This window comes from Micromesistius poutassou (genome assembly GCF_964030765.1).
Source record: "Micromesistius poutassou genome assembly, chromosome: 15".
In the NCBI taxonomy this organism is placed as follows: Eukaryota; Metazoa; Chordata; class Actinopteri; order Gadiformes; family Gadidae; genus Micromesistius; species Micromesistius poutassou.
Genome location: NC_140285.1, coordinates 7,306,932 through 7,330,599, shown reverse-complemented (window position 1 = coordinate 7,330,599; position 23,668 = coordinate 7,306,932). Strand labels below are relative to the sequence as shown.

General features: G+C 44.8%; 3 protein-coding genes across 5 annotated transcripts; 2 read left to right on the top strand and 1 right to left on the bottom strand.

Moving 5' to 3' along the window:
* Positions 1–412: 412 nt before the first annotated feature.
* Positions 413–15,152, top strand: sort1b (sortilin 1b). The gene is made up of 20 exons (XM_084479261.1): positions 413–1,163; positions 2,601–2,660; positions 3,039–3,112; positions 3,206–3,308; positions 3,480–3,641; positions 3,895–3,968; positions 5,438–5,487; positions 5,790–5,917; positions 6,826–6,970; positions 7,270–7,425; positions 7,757–7,863; positions 8,039–8,141; positions 10,077–10,248; positions 10,737–10,927; positions 11,111–11,300; positions 11,480–11,596; positions 11,915–12,023; positions 12,144–12,259; positions 12,791–12,917; positions 13,285–15,152. Exons 1-20 carry the CDS (start codon positions 897–899, stop codon positions 13,297–13,299), a joined length of 2,466 nt encoding a protein of 821 aa, XP_084335387.1. The 5' UTR covers positions 413–896; the 3' UTR covers positions 13,300–15,152.
* Positions 15,153–15,316: 164 nt separating this feature from the next.
* On the bottom strand, positions 15,317–17,039 carry ngrn (neugrin, neurite outgrowth associated). Of its 2 annotated transcripts, XM_084479262.1 has the most exons (4): positions 16,923–17,039; positions 16,587–16,823; positions 16,383–16,493; positions 15,317–16,248 (listed from the first exon to the last, which is right to left on the bottom strand). In XM_084479262.1, the coding sequence occupies exons 2-4, from the start codon at positions 16,808–16,810 to the stop codon at positions 15,606–15,608; spliced, it is 978 nt and encodes a 325-aa protein (XP_084335388.1). In that variant the 5' UTR covers positions 16,811–16,823; positions 16,923–17,039; the 3' UTR covers positions 15,317–15,605. The 2 variants fall into 2 exon arrangements, with proteins under 2 accessions (XP_084335388.1, XP_084335389.1); XM_084479263.1 differs by lacking the exon at positions 16,923–17,039 and having other exon boundaries at positions 16,587–16,906.
* Positions 17,040–17,409: 370 nt separating this feature from the next.
* nfyal (nuclear transcription factor Y, alpha, like) lies at positions 17,410–23,186 on the top strand. Of its 2 annotated transcripts, XM_084480380.1 has the most exons (10): positions 17,410–17,491; positions 18,162–18,257; positions 18,476–18,559; positions 19,293–19,439; positions 20,154–20,312; positions 20,421–20,523; positions 20,786–20,937; positions 21,413–21,586; positions 21,853–21,963; positions 22,228–23,186. In XM_084480380.1, exons 2-10 carry the CDS (start codon positions 18,180–18,182, stop codon positions 22,291–22,293), a joined length of 1,074 nt encoding a protein of 357 aa, XP_084336506.1. In that variant the 5' UTR covers positions 17,410–17,491; positions 18,162–18,179; the 3' UTR covers positions 22,294–23,186. The 2 variants fall into 2 exon arrangements, with proteins under 2 accessions (XP_084336506.1, XP_084336507.1); XM_084480381.1 differs by lacking the exon at positions 18,476–18,559.
* The last annotated feature ends 482 nt before the right edge of the window (positions 23,187–23,668 follow it).

Genomic DNA, 23,668 nt, shown 5'->3' with positions numbered 1-23,668 from the left:
ATAATAGACTGCCACTTCATGTTGAAGTAGTTTTGACGAGACAGTCATACAACATAAATAAATAATTGTTATATTCATAGATTATGCGAGTAACAGTAGTGCACTTTTGTTTGAAATATATTTGTATTGCCCTTTTTTAATACATTAATTCATATAAATGAATGAATGATAATTATAATACGCATAGTTAGATGATTAGACGCATAAAGAAATGCGAATTACAACCATTAACTAAACATTTACTGCACCGGTCTTCGACTCAACCAATCTTGACAACCTTTTGACGGCAGCGCGAGTCAAATCGTTCGCTCCGACACCAGCCAATCGGAAGAGTCCATACATGGGTCACGTGAAAACCTGACAAATCCGAGCGTCGTTTATCCTGCCAAGATGCATGTCCCGTGGACACAATTTGAGGGATCCTTATAGTCTATCACTTTGGCAAAGGAGTAACTCAACGCAAATAACCGGTCTGAACATCGCACACACGTTTCTTTTGTGCGTTTTTTGGCCATCCGTCTGCTCGGACTAATGCGGCGTTTCATCTGCTTCACATCCAGGTTTCACCTGCCAGCTTTGAGTCGTGTGTGACCCGTGCACACAAAGCCCGCGATAGCTCCGCTGTCAGGACGACTGTGTGTGTGTGTGTTTGTGTTTTTGTGTGAGTGTGTGTGTTAGAGAGTGGGTTTGATAGTGTGTGTGTTGTGTTTACATTTGTGTGTGTGCGCATGTGTGTGTGTGCGCGTGTGTTAGAGTGTGTCTACGTGTGTGCGTGTGTGTGTTGATGTCAGCAGTAGCAGCAAAGCAGCAGCGAACATCAATTTCTGCGCAACATTAGGATAAAGCGCACACTCGTATTTTGTAGGTGGAATCTTGCCATTGGCACACATTGAACAATGGGACTTTCGGGGTACTGCGTGTTGTTTTTATTCTTCACTTTCGCAGTGGCTCTAGATGTTCGCCAAGAGCGCCGAAACCTACGGCAGCCCGTTTTTGTGAGAAACTCTGACATGGATAAAGGATTCCGGATTTCAAAAAGGTCTCTTCCTGGATGGCTTGCACCGACCATCCAGCACACGATAAACAAACGGAGCGCAGACCAAGAAGACACCTGTGAAGCGCTACAAGGATATGAAACCAAGTTGGCTGCCAACACCCACAGTGTAAGTTATCATCGCCGGTCTTGTAATTCCTCACCTGTGGGATCATTCTAGCCCAGTGTGTTACGCAGGTGCTGAGTAGCTGAAGACAGCAAAACAAGAGAGAGACCCTAGCTTCGTGTAGTTCTCTTATATAATTATACTATAAGTTAACTGCTTTCAATGCAATTAAACATTCTACATAAAGTATGAACAGTTTAACATACCATGTCCTTTGTTATTTTACCTTTTCCTGTACCTTTTTAAAATAGTAATAGCCAAGTTATTCTCCTCCAAATGTTATTATCTCATGGTGAGTGCAACAAAGTTATGACATAATCATATCTATAAAGCTTAAACAAATAGTTTAGTTGAAACCTTGTGACAGGCAGGGTGGAAGTTACGCTGTAATTGCAAGCTGTGTCGTTGCATGAAAGCCACAAAGGGAAAGTGTCTGGCCCCTCCAGGGCTGTGGGTCTCAGCTCTGTGGGTTCAACCGAGTACACGCGACCCACAAAGGAGAAGAAAACCAAACTGGATCAACATGTTCAGCCACCTTTGGGAATACAGGTTATTCTCAGAAGAAAAATAGCAACAATCAAACAGTTCCACCCTGACACGGTAGCCCGGCCTTTATACTCTTCCTCACCGGGTCGACTTCACTGTCTCTGGTGAGGAAGACCCTGGTGAGAGTCTCAGTGTGACCCTGTAAGTGTGTGGCTGCAGCTGGGCCTTCATGCCAAAGGTGGTCAGATCCACCTTGACCTTTGTCACCCTGAAGGTCAGAAGTCCTCTCAACTTTCTGCTCCTCTCCTCTGAGGGTACCCCCGGACCCACCCCTTACCTCCCCCTCCTGGGACCCCCCCCCCCCCCCCCCCATGAGAGCAGAGCTTCCTAAGGCCACAGGCGGAAGCTTACGGAATGCACAGTGACAAGTCGTGAAAGTGAAAGTCGAGAACCATTGGATAAGGATTCCCTAAGGAAGTTTAAGGGTGTGTTGTACAGGCAGCCATTCTTGTGCCACAGCGCAAAAGTAAAATATACAGTATCTCGTATTGGTGACTTCCAGGCACATGGTTATGTCTGAATATTTGTGAGCAGGGCCATACTGCCCTTTGGTTGGTATGGCTTTCTGCGGGGGCCCGCGAGGAGCTTGCTTAGGGCCACATCAGTCAACGCCGTGTCTAAAGGAATGAGTTAATGGTTAAAATATAATATCCAAATACAAAATATTGACCTGCGTTAGTATGTTACAAAGAAAAAACTTAAACTTTTGGATGATGTACCATTATGCTATACATTCTACCCTATGCTTGTAGCCTATATGTATTTCCATGTATTGTAGGCGATGATCGTATGGGTTCAAAAACCACTTCCAAACTGTGTTAGTGCTTTCATGGTAATGTTCTTTATTCATTGGACCCATTTGAATGTTATGTTTTCTTTATTTCTCTTAATCAGCACATCTTCAACGACTTGAGCGGATCTGTTTCACTGGCCTGGGTCGGAGATGGCACAGGGGTAAGTGTTTTGTACACTGGTTTCATTATCCCACCCTCTACATAATAGCCCACCAGCCTAACCCACCGATACCCCCCCTGCCCCACCCGGATAGTTCCAATGTGACACGTGTATATTGTGCATTTCGTAATAACCATAAGAATCAAATAATCATTAGAAATAACCAATATAACTCAAGAATGAAGAAATACAAGGCATAATAAAAGAGCAATTACTGCCCCTAAATAACAGCAAGGTTGTAATAGTGTCTGTTTACCTATCTAAAACTGACAGAATGAGTCCAGTGGAATACTTGTGATCTATGTTGTAACAGCACCAACTGACAATAACAATGGGCCAGTGTCTTGAAATAAATGTGATACTTTGCTTTCTTGGCAGGTCATTCTAGCTCTGACCACCTTTCAATTACCGTTTTTCATGATCAAATTCGGGCAGTCAAAACTCTATCGGAGGTAAGTGCCCATATCTTTTGAAAATAAATCACCTATTTTATTTAAATTTTGGTTTGCTTACTTAAAGTCTAACTTGTAATTGTGTTTTCCCAGTAATGACTACGGGAAAACTTTCCTGGATGTGACTGACCTAATAAACAACACGTTCATCAGAACAGAGTTTGGAATCGCCATTGGCCCTGAGAACTCTGGGAAAGTGAGTCTTGGAAACATGCAGCAGGAGATTGACTCTGCGTATACGGAATCATATGATACTGCTATCCGATTGTTTATCAGGGTTATCATGGTGTTTTGCCAAATTCAATTATCTGTCCCATTTGTCTTATAATATTTGCATACTTATCATTATTTCTGATTTTTCTCATAGGTCATCATGACTGGCGATGTCTCCGGAGAACAGGGATCTCGTATCTTTGCCTCTGACGACTTTGGGAACAGTTTCACCCCACATGACCTCCCCTTCCTCCCCTTGATGCAGATAACCTACAACCCCCGTGATGCCAATGTACTGCTGGTCACCAGCAACCATGTAGGTGGCTTTGTTTGTCTTTGGGTGTCTTGGTGCTTGATTACCATCTATGGTTTCGGTTCTGACCATATAAGGATCGCTGATTACGGGAAGGCATTTACTTCCTTGTTCCATATATTACATTACATTCACATTACATTCTATTATTGGAGTTTTAATAATTGCTGTATGGTTGTATTGTAACAAGGTCTATGTCCTCCAGTATTGCTGCTACAGTTGCGCCCAGTAAAAGGCTGTGAATTTGTCTTCTCAGAATCAGTTGTGGTTGTCCAAAGACTTTGGTGTGAACTGGGTGAAGATCCATGACATGGTGTGCATGGTGAAATGGTAAGAGTCCCTGCAAAAGCCCTTTTGTCTTCCCTTCTTGCTATACAACATAATTGGGCCCAATGTTGCCTTGACACCAAACAAAGCTCAGAACAATTCTTCTGAGTTTGAGTTGGAGTGGGCGAAACCAAACCAATTTAAATAGTTAATCTGGAATGGAATGGTCCCAGTCCAGGTATTTGAGCAATGAGACACAGATATGTTTTAGTGTTCTAGTGATTGGTTTCGTGTATACTTCTCTACATAGTTCCTCTTTCATCCACAACAGATGAAGCCCATGAATAGGAAGCATTCTCTGACTGACATGAGTTTGGATATTGTGCATCCAAGTAAAGTAGCGGCCTATGTTGGACGACTTGAGCCCAGGATGCTGTTTAGCTCTCCTGGAACGCTCACTGATATGCGTCAAGGTTTTAATGTATATTTCTGCTGCATTTCACTATTCCATAACCAAGTTTCTATTTTTATGTAAGCCAAGACAGCATTATTAAACGTCAGTGAACACCATGATGATGCAGTCTGTGGAAGGCATGGATGACAACACAGCCAGTAACCTGGTTTGTTTGTCTCAGTATTTCTTGCTGTGCACCGCTGACTGACTATGACAGCTGTAAGCACTTGTATTCACGGCTGCAGCACCAAGCATGCTGCACACTCTCGGTTCTCGCAGACGTTTATATCGTTCCCACAAGGCTTGAGTATCCCTGATACAAGCAGTCGATGGGAAAATAGGTAGAGTTCAACTAAAGGAGGTTTTGATGTGAAATAATACAGGCAACGTGACGGAGTATGCATGGTGGCTTTATGATAAGCCCTGGTATGTGACACATCAAATCAGAGAGCTAGCTATCCTTATAGCCTGTTAGCCTTACCAATTGTTCTATCAACTGTTTAGTCAACCAGCCATTTTAGCCTAAGGGAATTGTGGTGAATTAAGATAGACGTCAGTGAAAAGCAGGAAAGGGTTAGGACTTTTGTTCAGTGACTTGAAATGAAAGCCTGAACCTTACCTCCCAGTTGAAAGAGTGTGCCAGTAGAGCAAGGACTGCTTTTTATGCCTCCCCTGTTTACAGGCCACAGTGTTATAAAACCTCATGACACATGCATACATGTCAAATAGGTTAGGCTGCACCTTTGGCAACGCTCACTTGCAAAAGAGAAACATTTAAAAAAAAAAGTTAAAATCTATAACTTTTCACTGAGATTCAAATGTTTCTTCATGTTGACAGAGATGCGTACTTCATTGTGGAAGCAAAATAATGAAATAATCAAATGGGTGAATTTCATCCTTACTGCTCAGTTAATCATTGTCCTAGATAAATATAGTTCCTGAACAGACAATGGTCATAAATTAAAGCCTATTTGAGTGTTCGGCCATGTGTGGTCGCCCTTCTTCTGCTTACTTGACTGTGACCGTCGGGTTGTTTAAGTTAAGGCCTTTTAACAGCCTGATTTCTCTCTGATTTCAGGGGGCCGGAAAACACCATCTTCTTCACCAGCCATCCCAACGGGTCTTGCAGTAAGTCAGTCATGCCTTCAAACTGCATGTATGTTTATTTGACATCCAATGGTTATCAAGGGTTAAGAAAAACACACCTGCCATATGAGGAAACAATATGTCTACACAGGAAGTAGACAACGTCTTCTGAGAATCTCTTATCCGGTCTTGTATCTGTTTTGTTATTTGTATCTCTTCTAAAGCATGACTGCATGAAAATTAGATGTTGTTGTTCTTCTTATTTTGTTGAATCATTTCAGTTTTTATACACATGATGGTATATGTACACGTGTCTTGCATGTAATTTCTCTTCATTATTTCAGTGGATCGAGGTATGTTGGATCTGAAGAGGACAACCGACTATGGAAAGACCATCAAGACCGTGGCCAACAACATTTTCTCCTTTGGACTCGGTGGACGCTTTCTATTTGCGTCTGTAATGAATGGCAAGGTCAGAATGAGATATTCAATTCAATTGTATTTGTATAGCCTTTAATCACCATTACAGTCTCAAAGGGCTTAACAGGCCAAGTATTTATGACACCCCCCTGACCCAAGCCCCTACACAGGCACGAAAAAACTCCCTTGATCAGCAAGGAAGAAATCTTGGGAAGAAACGCAGAGTGGGGGATCCCTCCTTCCAGGGATGGTCAGGAGTGCAATGGGTGCTACAATTGACATACATAAAGACAGGCAAAACATTAAAATTGATGATGGGGTGCTGGCCGGTTAACCATGAGGAGAATCCAGGCATCCAGTCGCAGTCACCGCAACACGCTAGAACGGAGAGAATTGTGAATTAGTGAAGGGGATGTTCAGAGACATGCCTGTCTGCTTGTCGTGGCAGTAAAAGAGATTTCCGTCCATTCGTTAGTGGCTGGGACTGTCCTATTTTAAATGGCAGTTTGAGGTTCAGCTATGGACAGATGTGGAATGTGGTTCAATTCAGTGTGAGCTTGTCAACCCAGTACAGAAACAGGTTGAAACCAAGTGACGTGGTTGTACAGGCTGCATTGCTGCGTCACTTGTTTGCCTGAGTTTGCATATATCTGCATGGGCTTTTGCCCTGCCACTACCTTCTCTCTACATCTTTTCCCATAAACAAACAACACATTGGAACGATGGTTTACACGTTCAAGTTTTAAAGACATAATTGACCCAGTTTTAGGCATCGACCTGTGACCTATTTTAAAGTGTGAAAGTGAAACTAACCCATGTGTGGGGAATTATCTAAAAATACTTGTTTCATAACGTCGGGTGTTCTCTAGCACAGAACAAACATTTGAAGATCGCAAGGGCGTCAAACAGTTGGCAAACACAAAGTTCCTGTCTAACTCTTTTGTGCGTCTGTGTGTGCAGGGCACCTTGAGGATGATTCATGTTTCGGTGGACCAGGGAGAGGTGTGGAACATGGCCCAGCTGCCCCCTGTGGGCCATGAAGAGTTCTACTCCATCTTGGCTGCCAACGATGACATGGTGTTCATGCACGTTGACGAACCAGGGGGTCAGTCACTCTGAATGTTCTTGGTCATGCGATTGTGGCGGTTTGCTATCGGTGCTGACAAGCTGTACGTCCTCCCCCTTTGTGGGGAGGTTAGTCCGACGGCAACTGATATGGCAAACAATGCGGCTGAATCCCTTAAGCACACATGACTTGTTTAAAATAAATGGTTAAACCCCTTTCATATCACATTCAAATCAAACTTATTTGAGCCAATCATCGTCATTGTGGCAATAGTCCATGTCAATGTGGCAAGATTTAATTTCATCCACAACGTTCACGTGTGTTATTTCGTTGGGCAGATTCCGGATGTGGCACCATCTACGTGTCCGACGACCGGGGGATTGTGTACTCCAAATCCCTGGAGCGCCACCTCTACACCACCATAGGGGGCGACACGGACTTCACCAATGTCACCTCCCTCCGGGGGGTCTTCATCACCAGCACCCTGGCAGAAGGTGGGGCTGTTACCACACGCACACACACTCGCACTCGCACTCACACACACACACACACACACACACACACACACACACACACACACACACACACACACACACACACACACACACACACACACACACACACACAGAGCCTGGCCACATGCTTATACTTGACCTTCTGAGAAACACACACACTCTGTTTCCCACCTGCCCCATTTCAATATTTTATTAGCTTGTCTAGTTATGGAGGAGGCCTCCTCCCAAGGCAGTGACATCCTATATGCTGTGCAATACAATGCTATACCATGCTAGGCTGTAATGGGAACCATTGTATTGTTTCCCCCAGATAGCTCAGTGCAGTCTGTGGTGTCCTTTGACCGGGGGGGCGAGTGGGTGCCCCTCCTGAAACCGACCAACAGCAAGTGTGATGCTACGGCCAAGGACCCAGAAAAGGTGACTCAGCGAGTATTCTAGGATTCAGAGGTCTAAAAATTCAGAGTTCATTTTTTGCAGTAAAGTTCTCAAGGAAATATGTGTTGAACTCTGTAACGAAGAAGGTATGGCAAGGTCAGGTCTTTTAAGGGGGAAGCCAAAATATTAAACAGCCGTGATGTTTGTGTCTCCACAGTGCAGCCTCCACATCCACGCAGCCTACAGTACCGCCAAGCAACTCAACGTCCCCATGCTGCCTCTGTCTGAGCCCAACGCTGTGGGTCTCATCATAGCTCACGGTAACCCGTCTCACACACACACACAAGCACGCACCAACGGACACACACACGCTCACTCATTAAATTCATCCAACGCAATCACTCACTCAATCACACACACATCTACTGAACCTTTGTTAGATAAAACAGCACCAAAGCTGTTTTACCCCAAAAATCGAAAGCTATGTTTTACCTATTTTTTTTTTGTTGTTTAGAAATGAAAGGCTTAGTTTTATTAAAAATCCCATGGCATGCTATTTTATGGATGCTTTAATATAGGTGTTAGTGGGCCCCTAATACAGTACTTGAAGACGTTCAAGAAATTCAGCCTTGGTGCAGAGTTACAGCCACTACGAGCCAGTCCCACAATGAGCTCTCCTCAAACTTGCCGTTTTTAGAGGCGGGTCAAGGTGGAGGGTGGGGGTGTGGCCCTGAGCAGCTTGTGGCCACGGTACCATGCGCTAGTGTTTACAGTGGAACACTGAACACTCCGGGTTGCTCCGGCGGGAGTCCTGGAGCTCTATATCTAAATAATATCATATTATATTTAGATATCTATATAATATATATTATCATGGTCAAAAGCTGTTTGCGCCTCTGGATGATATTATGAATCTCAAACGACTGCGTCGGGTTCTCAGACGCCTCTGGTTCTTCCACTTCCACGTCAATATTAAGTACAGACTGAACCGCGAAATGGAGGAGAAAGGGATTGTTGCCCGCGATTGTTGCCCAGGGTTGTCTGCGTTGGGTTGGTTGAGAAGGAATTGGGAACCGCGACATGGAGGAGAAAAGGATTATTGCCCAGGATTGTCCGTCGGAGCCCCGCTGCCCGCTGAACGCTGGCCGCCCCCAGGGCTGCCCGCCCAGCCCCGCTGCCCGCTGCAGCGGGGCTCTGACGGACAATCCTGGGCAACAATCCTTTTCTCCTCCATATCACGGTTCCCAATTCCTTCTCAACCAACCCGACGCAGTCTAGTCTATTCACCAAATGGGAGCTTTATGCAAGCTTGCGTTATTGTGTTGCATGTTATGCGCCATAACACCAACAGCAGAACGGTTATCCAAATAACAAAGAACACTTGCGTTACAGTGTGTGTATTCACACACACACACACATGTGGCACTTGCACAGTCCTAGCTCATTGTCTCATTGGCAGGCCAAATTCTCTGGGCGGGCCAAGCAGAGAAAGGGGAGGGAACATGGCCCCATATGACGTCATATGGGGCCAGCTCGCAAATCGAAGCGTTTCAGCGATCCTTTTTTCAAAGGCGGAGCAAGATACCTACTTCTCGGTTTACACCTAATGCAATTTTTAGCTACTGGGGGACCATAGGGAGGCTAGGGGAACTCAACTTAATGTTAGGAAACCTCATAAAGTGAAATTTTCATGCCATGGGACCTTTAATTGTTTAGACCCAGGCACTATACTTAACAAACTGCAACCCAATATGAGCTCAAAAACAAACTACAGTGGTATGAGTGCTTGGTTCACTCATCTCGACATCACTTCGTGTGCATAAGAAATTAACTTCCATTTGAACAAGGGATAGAGCCACTGCAGTATAAGTGCAAATGCAGTATTTTTGCACTTCAGAGAAATACAGAGAAATGTGATTAGATCCTTCAGGGTTTGACTGGGCCCTGCAAGAGACGCAACACTCCAGCTTGCTGTGTGTGAGGCTGCAGGCTTTATTATATCCTAAACAAGTTATGATATTATTGGTTGAAACATTAAATCTGCCAGCCCAGAAAAGATAACATCGTCAGACATTTTCTTGAGCTGTAGGTGAAGTTGGGTAAAATTTGCTTTGCATATAAAATAAGTAGGATTTACTTGGTCATTCTATGTATAATAGAGTTCAGGCATTTTAAAGTTTACTGTTCAGATATTTCTGACCAATATGGTTTTTCTACTAATATATCCTTAGTAACATGTATTCTCCCCCCAACAGGCAGTGTTGGCGACTCCATCTCCATGATGAACCCTGACGTGTACGTCTCCGATGACGGGGGCTACAGTTGGTTCAAGGCCCTCAAGGGGCCCCACCACTACTCCATCCTGGACTCTGGGGGCCTGATCGTGGCCGTGGAACACAGCCCCACCAAGCCCGTCAACCAGATCAAGTAGGTCCCCATTAGAGAGGGAGCGGGTGTAGTTAGAGCTGGATGGAGTTAAACTAGGACCGGAACCAATGGAGTTCTGTCCCTACCGTCTGCAGGCGAGGGAGGCAGCAGGGGCTGGGGGGGGGGAGGTGCTGAGTAAAGGCTCAGTTATGGTTCCATGTCAACGCAATGACCACAGACGCTTTGACGCAGTCGTGAACCTGTTTTGGTTCTGCGTCAGGTTTTAGCTAGCGGACCAATCACAGCCCTTGCTGCTGCGTCACCTCGACACAAGGTTACACATTTTGGGAGCTGAACATCAGGCTCCTGTGGTGGACGCAAGGAGGATCCGCAAGGACGTAATGGGTCCGTAAACCCTCTTGTGTTGCGTCGACGTGGAACCATAACTAAGCCTTTACTGATCATGTGATGTAATCAGGATTGGCTGGATTGGAAAATCCAGGATTGGATTTTGATCAGTGTTTATTTGTGCCTCCTCTCCTTGACAGGTTTTCTACGGACGAGGGTCAGTGCTGGGGAGTGTACAACTTCACCAACGAGCCAATCCAGTTCACTGGCCTGGCGTCGGAGCCCGGGGCCCGCTCCATGAATGTCAGCCTGTGGGGCTACAGTGAATCGGTCTTCAGCCAGTACTGGGTCTCCTTCACCATCGACTTCAGAGAGCTGCTCACCAGAGATTGTGAGCCACAGAATTATTCAAACACACAAGCAAACACACGCACGCACAAACGCACCACGACGAGTCAAATGGTGTCAGTCAGACTTCTTTATTGACTACTACCCAAGTATTATTAAGGGTCATAATAAGTAAATAATAACTTGAATTGATGCAATGATACGAGTTAGCTCTATAATGTTTTAGGTGGCGAGAATGACTATGTGCCGTGGTTGGCGCACTCTGATGACATTAGCGACCCCAACGACGGCTGCATGCTGGGCTACAAGGAGAAGTTCCTGCGTCTGAGGAAGGACTCTGTGTGCTTGAACGGACGACAATACGAGGTCAACCCTGAGCCAACGCCTTGCTTGTGCACCCTGGATGACTTCCTCTGGTACGTTTTACATATTACCATGAACCCTTTGCATGTTGCGCCTCTGTGTTTCGTGTTTTGTGTGTGTCTGTGTCTGTGTCTGCGTGTGCGTGTGCGTGTGTGTTATTTATCTGTTCTTGTTTCAGAGGTCTTTGGACTCTTAACTTTTCCTGACCCTTAATGCTGACATCTCTCCGCAGCGACTTCGGTTACTTCCGAAAGGAGAACAGCAATGAGTGTCTGGAGCAGCCCGACCTCAAAGGCCAGGCCCTGGAGTTCTGTCTGCATGGCAAGGAGGAGAAGCTGATGACCAGTGGGTAAGAGGAGGCGCGAGGCTTGCTTTGCTTCATTTACATTCAATTTACATTTTGCCACCCAAGTGTCCCGCTGGTATCTCTGTATGGAAACAAAGGGAGATCCGACGACTCTTTGTGCTTGAACACATGACCGGTTGAGCAGCGAGAGCGCAGAGGCTTTAGTGAGCCGCGGGCTTCAGGTTTCGTTGATGGTGGTTGATAAGCCAGCAGACAAAGGAGGAGCGGACCAAAACACGGGCAACGAACAAAGAACCCTTGTTCGCGCCTGAATCAATCCTTGTACTATCTAAATGTCCCCTTGCCCTCCTATGTCCACAGCTATAGAAAGATCCCTGGAGATAAATGTGAAGGGGGAAAGATCCCAGTTCGCGAGGAGATAGACCTGCGCACGCGGTGTGTCAGCGACATGGTCGGGTCTGAGCTGCAGGTACACATTCCCCCCCCCCGCCCCTTGTGCCCGCACAATCTATAACATATTTAATTTGGTGAATTCCTCCCTGAGCCCTTAGCACTCATCTCCTGATTACAATGTCTCTCGTCTCTTCAGTCAGATGCACGCAAGTCCTCAAGTTCGGCGGCCATCATTGTCACGGTGACCATCGTCATGTTGCTGAGCATCGCGGCCGGCGTGCTCTTCATCAAGAAGTATGTCTGTGGTGGAAGGTCAGTGTTGCTCTCTTGATCTCTTCATACTACTACTGATGCTCCCATCGCAGGGACCGGGCTTTTATAGCAGTTAGGCCCTAGAGAGAATTCTGGTGTTTTGGAATACTACCAACACTGACATCAACTCACAAACTGTGATTGTTACCGACCTAAACGATCATGAATGCTACACCATAATAATATTTCCACATTGGCCAGTCTACACAGTGTTGATTTGAAACCTATACAAAGATTTGTGAGACAAATGTGATCGCAATCCTTCTAGGATTCAATGTGTTTATCTTAGTGCAACGGACATACTGTACCTTACCTTACACAGTGCACTCACTTGTGTGAGTGCACTGTGATCCGACCACAGTGTTGTTTATCTGTATTAGTACAACGGACATACTGTACCTTACACTATTGTGTGAGTGCGCTGTGATCTGACCACTGTATTTTTTAATCTGTATTAGTGCAACTACCATACACTATCTTAGACTTTAGTGTGAGTGCCCAGTGATCTGACCACTGTGTTGGGCTGTGCAGGTTCCTGGTCCACCGCTACTCTGTGCTGCAGCAGCATGCGGAGGCCAACGGCCTCAACGGGGATGAGCCACTGGAGACTGACCACACCCCCAATGGCAAGATCGAGTTCCACAATGACTCTGATGAGGTACGTCGTCTTCAAGGTGGCAATCTCGAAGATCTCCAAACATTGTCATTTAAATAAATCAGTCAGTTATGTCACTGTCTACTGCCGAACGAGGTAGCACAATGGTGGTTGAGCCTATAGCATACTGATGAAAGCCCTTGTATTTTCAGTATTATGAATGTTACGAAGCATTTTTAATTTATATAATATGTGAGTTATACTATGAGAACATTACTGATCACTATTGATCTACATTGATTACAGATATATCCAGGTCATTTTAAGCTACGAGCTAGTTGAAATGTAAATGAATAGTTTGAACATATTATACCAAATGCAAAGGCAGAGACTATTTATTCTAACTAATCTCTATTTCCCTGTTGAATAGGACATGCTGGAGTAGCAGACCATGCCTGGAGAGCAGCAGGCTTGGAGGGCAGCAGTGGCCTGTTCATCTCTCCAGCCCAGCTACGGTTTCCTTTCATCTTTTACGTGACCTTTTGGCCTCTACCGAAAGCCTAAAGAGTTGGTATTACTTTGCTGTGAAGCGTGAGGTAAACACTGAATGAACCGGGGTTCCCTGGGATTGGAGCCTCGGTGAAGGGCGATTTGGCAGAAGAGAGGGTAGCGTTGGTAGTTTCACACTGTTGCTATTGATTCTTACTGATTTGATAATTGATTAAGCTTATTAGGGGCAAGGCTTTGTTTTGTTGTTTTGCTTGGGAATGGCTGGACAATGCAGTGAATTAATGGCTGCTGTGAAAAAGGGCCAGAGCAATAGCATTGTACTTTCAGAGCGGCCAAGCTACCAGGCGTTGTTGTTTCAGCTGAGAATGATTCTAATACTATTGCCTCCAGTTGAAGGTGGTGTGATGTGTAACCATCCCTTTTTCTCTTCGTGTACTTGTATATAAACCTTATTTTTCATGGTTTTCATGTTTCAGGAACATGTTTCATGTTCACCTGAAATTAATTTTGCTAAATGCTCTTTACAGTTACTGTTTATTACTGTGGCTTAGGTACTATTTCTTCCTGCCGCTAAAGTCTCAATTTTACTTGTGCTTTTGTTTTTCTCACAGTGATCATTGCAGGCAAAAACTGAGTCCCTTTAGTTGGATAGCAATAACATGTTTAAATATATTTATCATCCACAGTCACGGCCATTATTCATAACTGATCTAGCTGAATTCAGTGTGGATAAGTATGTAAGTGTAATACCGCCTAAAGCACAAACTCCTTTGTACGCATTTGTAGTTCCACGTTTCCTTAAAATTATCTTACAAATGTTACTGTAAATATTAGTAATGTAACATCATGTTACACAAAAATGTATCTTATCACCGCCTAAGCAGTTCTTTGCAAATCAGCCAAATCCTGTTCTACATATGACACAAAAAAAACAACAATAAATAATTGTATGGCGGGAACTTGGAATAAGTAATAAGCACATTTAATATCTTCCGCTATTTTTACAACCTGTAAATGAAGCAATTTATTTAGATTTGTTTAATCTACAGGTCCTAGCAAAACTGATGAGATAATGAATATCAATAACCATTAATATTATAAGCTGACACATAGCACATAAGCTGAATTTATTCTTTGAAAATATAGGGCTAATCAAAAATTTTAATTGGACCTGTATTTATGTGTGATGACCAGGTTCAAAATGCAGTTGTGTGCCACATATTTCGTACCAAGCACCTGGTGCGGTATATGACTAGAGCAACTGCATGAATATTCACTGATGACCTGAATCTACCTGTTACAACCAGTTACATCTAAACTTAAATAGTAGTTGCACAAATTGACCTATTTAGGTAGAAAACGTATCTAAGCAAAATAGAAGCTCTCATTAAAGTCAATTGCATGTTTATTGACAAGAAAGAATGTTAGTCTTTTTAGGATTAATCGAGAAGCATCGCGAACATGTGTTACCATGAGACGAAAATTGTGTCTGTACTAAACTGACATTGTTTTATAGTCTGAATGTTTGAACAGCCAGACTTTATAAGACAGGGAAATGTGTCATGTTTTGGCAATAAACCGAATGAAGGTATATACAATACTGTATTTGTATTTAATTAAACTCTGAATAAAGCTGTAGTGACATCTGCTGTATAAAATAATACATCATTGCGATGGTACTGTAAATATACTCTGCACAACGATACATCTTTGTACCAGTTTGTTTCTCTCTTCTTAAATGTATATTTGATGCAATTTGCTTTGGGATGAACAATAAATGACCATGGTACTTCTGATCTTTTGGATATTATTTGGTGTCAATGTTTAAGGAAATACCCTTGTAGAAAACAAATAAAAGTACAAACTTGGGAAAATAAATACGCAAAATGTTTATTTGTGGAACTGGCAAATAGAAGGGACAGATAGTGGTTGGTCACAGGACACAATCTTATGAAACGTGATATTACGATTATGTTTAGAGGAAGTCCTGAGTCAGCTCAACTGTGTGGTGAGAACCCTAGTGCTGTTTCACTAGTCAGCTGTACTTAAAGTTAAAATAAACAGTTGTGTAGAATAGATACATTGCATGATAACACTTAATACATACTTTTCAATTAAACCATGTATGGTGCATCTTTAGGAGGGAAACTGTTAATATATGATATTGCGCTGGAAATAATCGATCACAGTATCCGATATAATTTTAAAAGGAAAAGCAAATAACTTAAATAATTGAATCACCTAAATCCTGTACAAAAAGGCACCATCTGTGTCAAAGAAATCTTTACCGACTTTCACTGCAGAGGAGGGCTTGGTCGTGAGCATCAGCTCCTCCAGTTCACTCTCAGTCAACACTTCTCCATCCCACCTCTCCTCCTCCTCCTCACCACCGTCCACCGCTGGAGCACCACGGTGCTCTTCTTCTGATATTGAAGGGGCAGGAGTGAGTCTACTGATCTCCACCACCGTCGTGAGGGACAGCGGTTTAGGCCGAGTGGCCAGAGAAGCATGACCACCGCCTGGGGGGGTTCCAGAGAGTTCTCCCCCTCCTCTTCCTTCTTCTACTCTGGGTGTCAGCAGCATCCGATTGGCTGAGGGCACCAGAGTGCCGACGGGACCACTGGTGCCGTCCCCAGCCCCCAACATGGCGGGTGTGTTCTGAGCAGGCAACTGCAGCAGGCTACTCTGTGGCGCTCCACCAGCCGGTAGCCGAGCCGTCTGCTGGCCGAGCCTGGCCATCACCGAAGCGTCTTGCTTGACCTTCCGTGGGGCGGTGGGGTTAAACTTGCTCTTTAAGACCCTGAGGATGTCATCTGGTGGTACGCCGAAGCCCTCGGCCAGACGCTCCACTGTCCACTCCTCTGGTCGCTCTTGCCGCAAGTACCTAACGAGCCAATGAGAACAGAGGGTGTTATTGGACACAGAGGAGATGGTCATACTAGTATACACATTGTGGGTTCCCACTGTGTTGGATACAGGAATCTTTTTTACTCATTAGAAGGCAGAGGTTGTTTTCACCGGATCTGCTCGATGGTGTCCCAGCTCAGCCTGCGTTTTGGGGCCCCTGAGGGGGTCATCCGTCTCTTGATCTTGGAAAACTTTACAGCCATCTTCCTCTTCCTTTCCTCTCTGGAAACATGTGACAAACCATATATTGTGAGTTTGCTAATAAGCAGGATTTATATTGGATATGGAACATGGGGGATTGGCTCTACTGCTTACCTGAGTAACGCATCTAGTTTGTCCTCTACATCCACCAGGGTGCCATCTTCATTTAACGTATTTTGGTCCTGGGCTTGTCTTCTACCAGGAACTCTCTGTGCAAAGTTATGTGTTGTCCATGCTTTGACATCTCTACTGGCAAACCGACAGTTCTTCGTGGAGACGGTGGACTTCAGCGACAGCGCGCATAGCCGGGAGACCAGCGAGACGACACCGGCGGGCATGACCAACACACCTCTGAAGATACGATGGGTAATGTTTTGATTAGTTTTCACTACAGGGTAAATAAACAAGCCGGATGGAGTTAACAGGCAGATGCCGTTAAAATAAACTAACCTTGACACGCTGAAGGATTACGTTTGGTGGACAATAATGTTACTTATTGATGTTTAACATTGAAAATATGTTTAATCATTTGAACTCGTGGGTATCTTTCCTTTACACCAAAGCTTCCGCAAATAATCAGGGTCAAATGTAATGCTTTGGTATTGAATAAAAAACACTGCCATCTGCTGGGAGGGAGGGGATGTGGTTTGCCTGGTCTCCATCGCATACTGGAAAGCGGAATCAGATATATAAAATGTATCTAAATCAGATCAATATTTATTTGGGATGTGTGTATTTCTCGTTTTCTACCCAGATGTAATAAATTCAATCTCTGAGTTATTACCGCTTATGACCGCTTATGGGTTGTAATGTACAATTTCTGCCATCTGGTGGCTGTTTCAGAGAACTGCTGGTGTAGTTCTGGAGGGATGATTTGAACGGCCCCTCCCCCACACTGCCCCCACCTCCTCCACGCTGCTGTTGTTTCATTTGCGCCATTTTGTTCGCTCACTTTGGTGATTGGGCTTCAGAGAGCTGTACTCGGGCCAATCAGAGGGACACCGGACAGCGAAGATACGGTAAGGGAGACCCGATTGAAGGCATTGGTAGTTGTCAACACGGATTGGTTTGTCATGGACCAACCAAATTACTAATTCTACAAAATGCCTAAATCGAAAGGCACAATGATTGCGGTCGAAACTAATCACAATAGAATACGACCACAGACCCGTCTGCCCTTCCTTGGCTGTTGTTGTGTAAATATGATTGCCATGCTTAAGCAAGCTAGCTAAATTCAAACAAAGGAATGGTTTAGATGGCTGATAACGCGTTAAACGCTGGCTGCACCACGGCCCGGCGTGAGGGGCAGGAGACGTCGTTTATGTTGGGTACATATCACCTAATGATTACCGTCAACTTGTCCATGCATCAAGCTATTAATAATACGCCACAAGCTGCATTGTTTAACTTGGGCTAGCCTGGCGGGTTCACGAAAATGACTGACCACACACCAACAACGCCCCCCATATAGCACAACGAGACGACCCATCTAATCCAACATTACCGCTATTTAATATCTCTCCTTGGAAATAAAGCACAAAACCATCTTGTGTACATATTGTATATGGATCCGCGATCCAACAAAGGTGGACTGGGTAACGCATGTTTGTGTGACACTAGTTCACAGTTGGCCAAAGATTGCTTACAGACTTGACCCTATGCATTCTATATATTATTTTCTTTGATTAGGACTGACGTTAAGTAGCCATGGAGCAGTACACCACTGCCACCACCACAACTGGGGAGCAGATAGTCGTGCAGACCAGCAATGGACAGATCCAACAGGTAAGCATAGAGTTGAGAAAAAGTAACAAGGAACGTCACAATGATTGCTTAGGTACAGCATTTATATGTTCTGCTCTGGGAAGTACAGTTGGAACTGAGCACAGGAGGATTCAACTGATCACGACAACAACGTATATACCCCCCACATCCGCTTTAACATATACTGCTGGTAGATTTGAGTTTGTTGCCAGAGACTAGCTCTCCTGCCTTGACTCCAGGCGCAGGGTACGGTGACGGCTGTGCAGCTTCAAACCGACGCACCAGTGGTGACGGCCTCAGGCCAGCAGGTGCAGACACTCCAGGTAGTGGTGGGACCGCCGCCCTGTGTCACCGTATCACAACCAGTGTTCCACTCTTCAAGTCTGCATGCTACGTCCCAGGCCATGGCTCCATGACCCATTTAGCACTCTTTGGTTGTTAGGTCACCCACTCCCCTAGCATGCACAGTAGCTTCTCAGGCTGCATGTTGTGGACTTAGTGCAGCATGTCACACATGTTGTGTCGGGCTCTGCCTCAGGCTTCTTTGCAAATGGCTGTGAAAAATAAGTCTTCTGCATTTCACTCCAGTCTCCTCTTTCTCCTGCTCTTTAAAAACAAAGAACAGAAGAAGTCAGAAGCCAAACATGCCCCATTGTGACGAGGACGCCGCCATTTTGAAGCAGGGCTCTTATTCCATGTTTCATTAAGAGTTTATGAAAGACCTAACAGTCTTCGGGTTTCCATAGTGAATACACATGATATTGTAATGTATTTGTGTGTGTTTGTACTTGTTTCATAATCATTCACAGGCTGTCCAACCGGACTCATCTCATGTCAAGTTATTTTTCAGTTTCATTGTAAAGTGAATGCCGGTTCACCCAGTTGTCGTTGTGTGAACCCCCCGCTTTTTTATACCAAGCCAGCTGAAATCACAAGAAATGTTGAAATTATTTTACCAGCAATGTGAGTTGGGTACTAGACCTGAGTGATCACATAGTGTTTCGCTAGCTAGTCGCCTTTGATATCCCTTAACATCTACTGCCTCTATCTGTGTAGGTTCAAGGCCAGCCACTCATGGTGCAAGTGAGTGGAGGGCAGCTCATTACGTCATCGGGGCAACCAATAATGGTACAGGCCATGTCGGGGGGGCAGGGACAGACCATTATGCAAGTCCCCGTGTCTGGAACCCAGGGACTGCAACAGGTCAGTACTTTAAATGGTTATCACCTCACATATGTCCCTCGGCTATAAATTGCGGTGTTAAATTGGTTAATTGTGCTGCACAGCATCTCTTGAAAGATGATCAGAAGATATGCCATATATAATTGCAAAGAACAATTTGTGTTGGATGAAGTAGGCCATCCATATTATAGACGGTACTTCAAGAAGAAACATTATTTACAATAAGCTAAAAAAACAAAACTTCAGAAATAAACTAAGCTTAATAACATTTACCGTGTTTTACATTTTTACTTATTTTTAATTCTAACAGTATATATAATGATATTCAGAGATGCAATTAAAGGGATACGCAGAGATATCTGTAAATCGGCATTTGCCTGTCTTACTGAGATGTTGACGATTTGCTTACTATAAATAATAATTCAATCAAAATAACTGTATACTGTGTTCAAAACATATATTGTTGGAGTGTGTGTGTGTGTGTGGGTGCAGGGAGAGAGGAAGGTTAAGGGTGAAACGTGATTTAATAAAGAATCCTTAGAAGGATAAAGGAAGCGTTGTTGTATTTTCCTCCTTTACATGTATAGAACCCGCTGGTTAATGTGTCATATTAATGTTTACATCCTCCTGTACATGTGTAGCTCAAGCTGTGTTTTAACATACTCCTGTACGTGTGTGTGGATCCAGCTCATTGTTGCGTTATAAAATTGTGAACATTCTCCTATGCATGTGCAGATCCAACTGCTGCAGCCGGGGCAGATCCAGCTGCAGGGGGGCCAGACCCTACAGCTGGGGGGGCAGCAGGGTCAGCCCCAGCAGATCATCATCCAGCAGCCACAGACCGCCATCACCGCAGGCCAGAACCAAGTCACCCTCCACCCCTCCTACACGCAGGTGGGGCTTTTTTGAGGGGAACCCAGGGGGCAGGGGAGGTCATGTTGTCGATGCCAAAGCCTTGGCTATCCCCCTGGCTGACTCTAACCTCCCCATGTGGTCACACAGGGCCAGCAGATCAGCGTGCAGGGCCAGCAGGTGGCCCAGACAGCCGACGGACAGACCATCGTTTACCAGCCCGTGAACGCAGACGGCACCGTCCTGCAGCAGGGTAAACCCAACGTTCTGTTGTTCGACACTTTTTAAATATTTTTAATGTTGTATTTACGTAGGCCCTGTGCTACTTAGAGTCAATTGAGATACACGTCATTAAGGAGCAGGTAAGCGGTGAGGCACCTTAGGCACCTCACTTTCCTCACATGCCACAACGCTAGCCTGCCCTATGTAATTACCGCTCATCTTTGAGGCGTACATTCTGAATTTGTGGGTCAGAGGTGGCACCAACTCTTCTTCTTCATTGCTCTCCTGTGCAGGAATGATCACTATTCCAGCTTCCAGCCTGGCAGGTGCACAGATCGTACAGGCAGGGGGCGCCAACACCACCACAACCAACAGCGGCCAGGGCACTGTGACCGTCACCCTGCCTGTCTCGGGCAACATGATGAATACAGGGGGAATGGTCATGGTAAGACCCTCAGCAGAGGTATCTGATCCTTTTTTTACCCATCGTCTGCCTGGCCTGACACGGGGAGCGGGGGCTGGTGGATAAAGACTATAACGATAAAAGCACATGGTTTTGGACACTTTAATTTTAGTAGTAGTTGCACTCTGTTAATGGTTGTGAAAGGTTAGAATTGTGGCAATAATTTATCACATACTATTTACTTATGCCAGAATGACCAAGTGGCTCTCGGGTTATAATACTATTGCGTTTCATCACATTGGCCTATTGAGTCATTTACACCCAACCCAGTGTAAGGGCACTAATGAAAACCACAATTGTAACCACCACATTCAAAATCTGCTGTGTTTATTGTTTATCGGCACTGATTACTTGTCACTGACATAATGTCACAGTAATGCATCTCTACCCATCTGTTCCTGTGGACTTTGTCTCTCTACAACCAGTTGCTCTAAACACTGTGCCTCTCTGTCCTCAGATGGTTCCTGGGGGCGGGACGGTGCCCACCATGCAGCGTATCCCACTGCCAGGGGCTGAGATGCTGGAAGAGGAGCCCCTGTACGTCAACGCTAAGCAGTACCACCGCATCCTGAAGCGCCGCCAGGCCCGCGCCAAGCTGGAGGCCGAGGGCAAGATCCCCAAGGAGCGCAGGGTAGGGGAGATGCTATTGTGTATGGGTAAAGCCTCTGTTCACGCAAGTAGTGGGCAAACCATCGCTTAACCAAGTCTTCAGATCTGACTCCCAGCCGAAAAGATGTGGTTTTGAAGCCCGATGTCTGCAGCTTACCTGTAGACATCTTTGAGCCGGAGCCATCACTCTTGTTTACCTGCTCCTTAATTACGTATATATTAATTTCCCGACGGGTCAGTTTTTATCCAAGGGACCTGCTAAATAAAAGGATTGTTGTTTGCCCTCAGAAATACTTGCACGAGTCTCGCCATCGCCACGCCATGCAGAGGAAGCGGGGAGATGGAGGGCGGTTCTTCTCCCCCAAAGAGAAGGAGGAGATGGCGTTAGCCCTGGCACAGGTACGAGCAGCTCTCCTCATACTGAATCCACATGGGGAATAGAGTAACTAAATCCTTAAAATCGTTTCTCTGTGGGCATTTGTGCTTTAATTGTTTTTTTAATTTCAATTTTGTGTGGGTTAGAAGACCTATACGTGGCCATTTAATATATTGCCTGTCCTCTCCTCTCTCCTCTCCTCTCTCTCCCGTCTCCCGTCTCCTCTTTTCCCTCTCTTCTCTCCTCTCTCCTCTATCCCCCCTTCCGGCGCTCTGTCTCGTTCACAGCAGCAGCAGGAGGCGGCCCAGGCTGCAGCAGACGAGACGGTGGCCCAGATGATCCGGGTGTCATAGAGTAGCCAGCATGCTAATGCGACGCCTCTCTGTGTGAACACCACCATCGCCACCCCGTCGGGAGAGCCCTCACTACAACTCGGCTCACCCCGCTGCATCTTCCCATTCAGCCCTCCCCCTCTGTCTGCCCACACTATTATTTTCTCTTCGAACTTCTCCGATGTTCTTCCAGAAAGTTGGCCTGTCTGGGGCCTCCGGAGCCCACGAGGCTGGTCAGCCCCTCTGCTTTAAAGTGTGTTTGTGGGGGGGGGTCCACCCTCCATCCTCCCTCTCAGCCTCAGCAGTAGCTTCTCAGCTGGGGGGTGGGGTGGGGTGGGGGGTTATCTCACACTAGGAGCTATTTATACAGACGTCATTCAAATGTGAAGGTACGCCGCAACCAGCGCTTGACCCAGCTTACTTTGGTAGTAAAGGCGACAGAGCCATACTCTGGTTTATCAAAGGCCCACATTTTCATAGTTTGTTTTGATTGTTTGTTTTTTAAAAGCTGGTACAGGAAGTGTAAAAGAAAGAAAGAACTTCAATTTTTGTCATATTTTAACACAAGTTGAAGGAATGACATCTGCCCTGAATATTTCTACTTTTTTTATGTAAAGTTTTCATTTGTATGAACCATATTGTGGGAAAGAATTACCTTGGTCCACAATGAGAAACCAACATCTAAAAGCACCATATTGTATATAATTTCTTCCTTTTTGTGTGCATCAGTTATACTTGATAAGGTGCCTAATTCTTTGTATGGGCATGTATTTTTATGACTATTAATGTTTCATCACATTATATCCATGTAGTTACCTATAGGTGTTTTTTATTTAAATTATAGAAGCCTTTTTTTTCTTTATCATCCTATGCAGTCCCTAATGATACTTTTTTTAAATGAAAATAAAAACAAATACCAGATAACTCAAGGTTTCGTATTCACTAGACCTAGAGCTACTTCTATTTTTACAAAAACAAAGTCTTCGCTTAAATTTTACATTCTGAAGTGAAGTATTACTATATGTATCTAAAGTATTCATGCTTACCACAGGCATAGGACCAAATGCATTAAGTCAGGACGAGGTGAAAAGTATTAGGTATAGAAAATGTAAAGCCTTAAATGTGTTTGACCATGCATGCGTGAGACCGGATATACTAAACATAAAACATCAAATGTATGGGCTAGGATACATTGTTCAGCCATTACATTGTTATTTGCTCAACTTATAATTTATGACAGAATATACACAGGAAATGGAACAATACGGAAAACTGTATTGTGTGTCGCAGACTGAAACTCGTAGGCAAGCCGAGTTTTGCTTTTGCTCTGTTTTACCTCCCGTTCTGATGAATGGTGACATACATTGACCCCGCCACCAATAACACGCCTATATCA

Coding starts and splice junctions, on each gene's coding strand:
- ngrn (XM_084479262.1), bottom strand. CDS start 16,810: ATGCCCGCCGGTGTCGTCTCGCTGGTCTCCCGGCTATGCGCGCTGTCG. Junction 16,494..16,586: donor AAACTAGATGCGTTACTCAG/GTAAGCAGTAGA, acceptor ACATGTTTCCAG/AGAGGAAAGGAAGAGGAAGA. Junction 16,249..16,382: donor GACACCATCGAGCAGATCCG/GTGAAAACAACC, acceptor TTGGCTCGTTAG/GTACTTGCGGCAAGAGCGAC.
- nfyal (XM_084480380.1), top strand. CDS start 18,180: ATGGAGCAGTACACCACTGCCACCACCACAACTGGGGAGCAGATAGTC. Junction 18,258..18,475: donor GCAATGGACAGATCCAACAG/GTAAGCATAGAG, acceptor CCTTGACTCCAG/GCGCAGGGTACGGTGACGGC. Junction 21,587..21,852: donor AGATCCCCAAGGAGCGCAGG/GTAGGGGAGATG, acceptor GTTTGCCCTCAG/AAATACTTGCACGAGTCTCG.
- sort1b (XM_084479261.1), top strand. CDS start 897: ATGGGACTTTCGGGGTACTGCGTGTTGTTTTTATTCTTCACTTTCGCA. Junction 1,164..2,600: donor TGGCTGCCAACACCCACAGT/GTAAGTTATCAT, acceptor TCTCTTAATCAG/CACATCTTCAACGACTTGAG. Junction 2,661..3,038: donor GGGTCGGAGATGGCACAGGG/GTAAGTGTTTTG, acceptor CTTTCTTGGCAG/GTCATTCTAGCTCTGACCAC.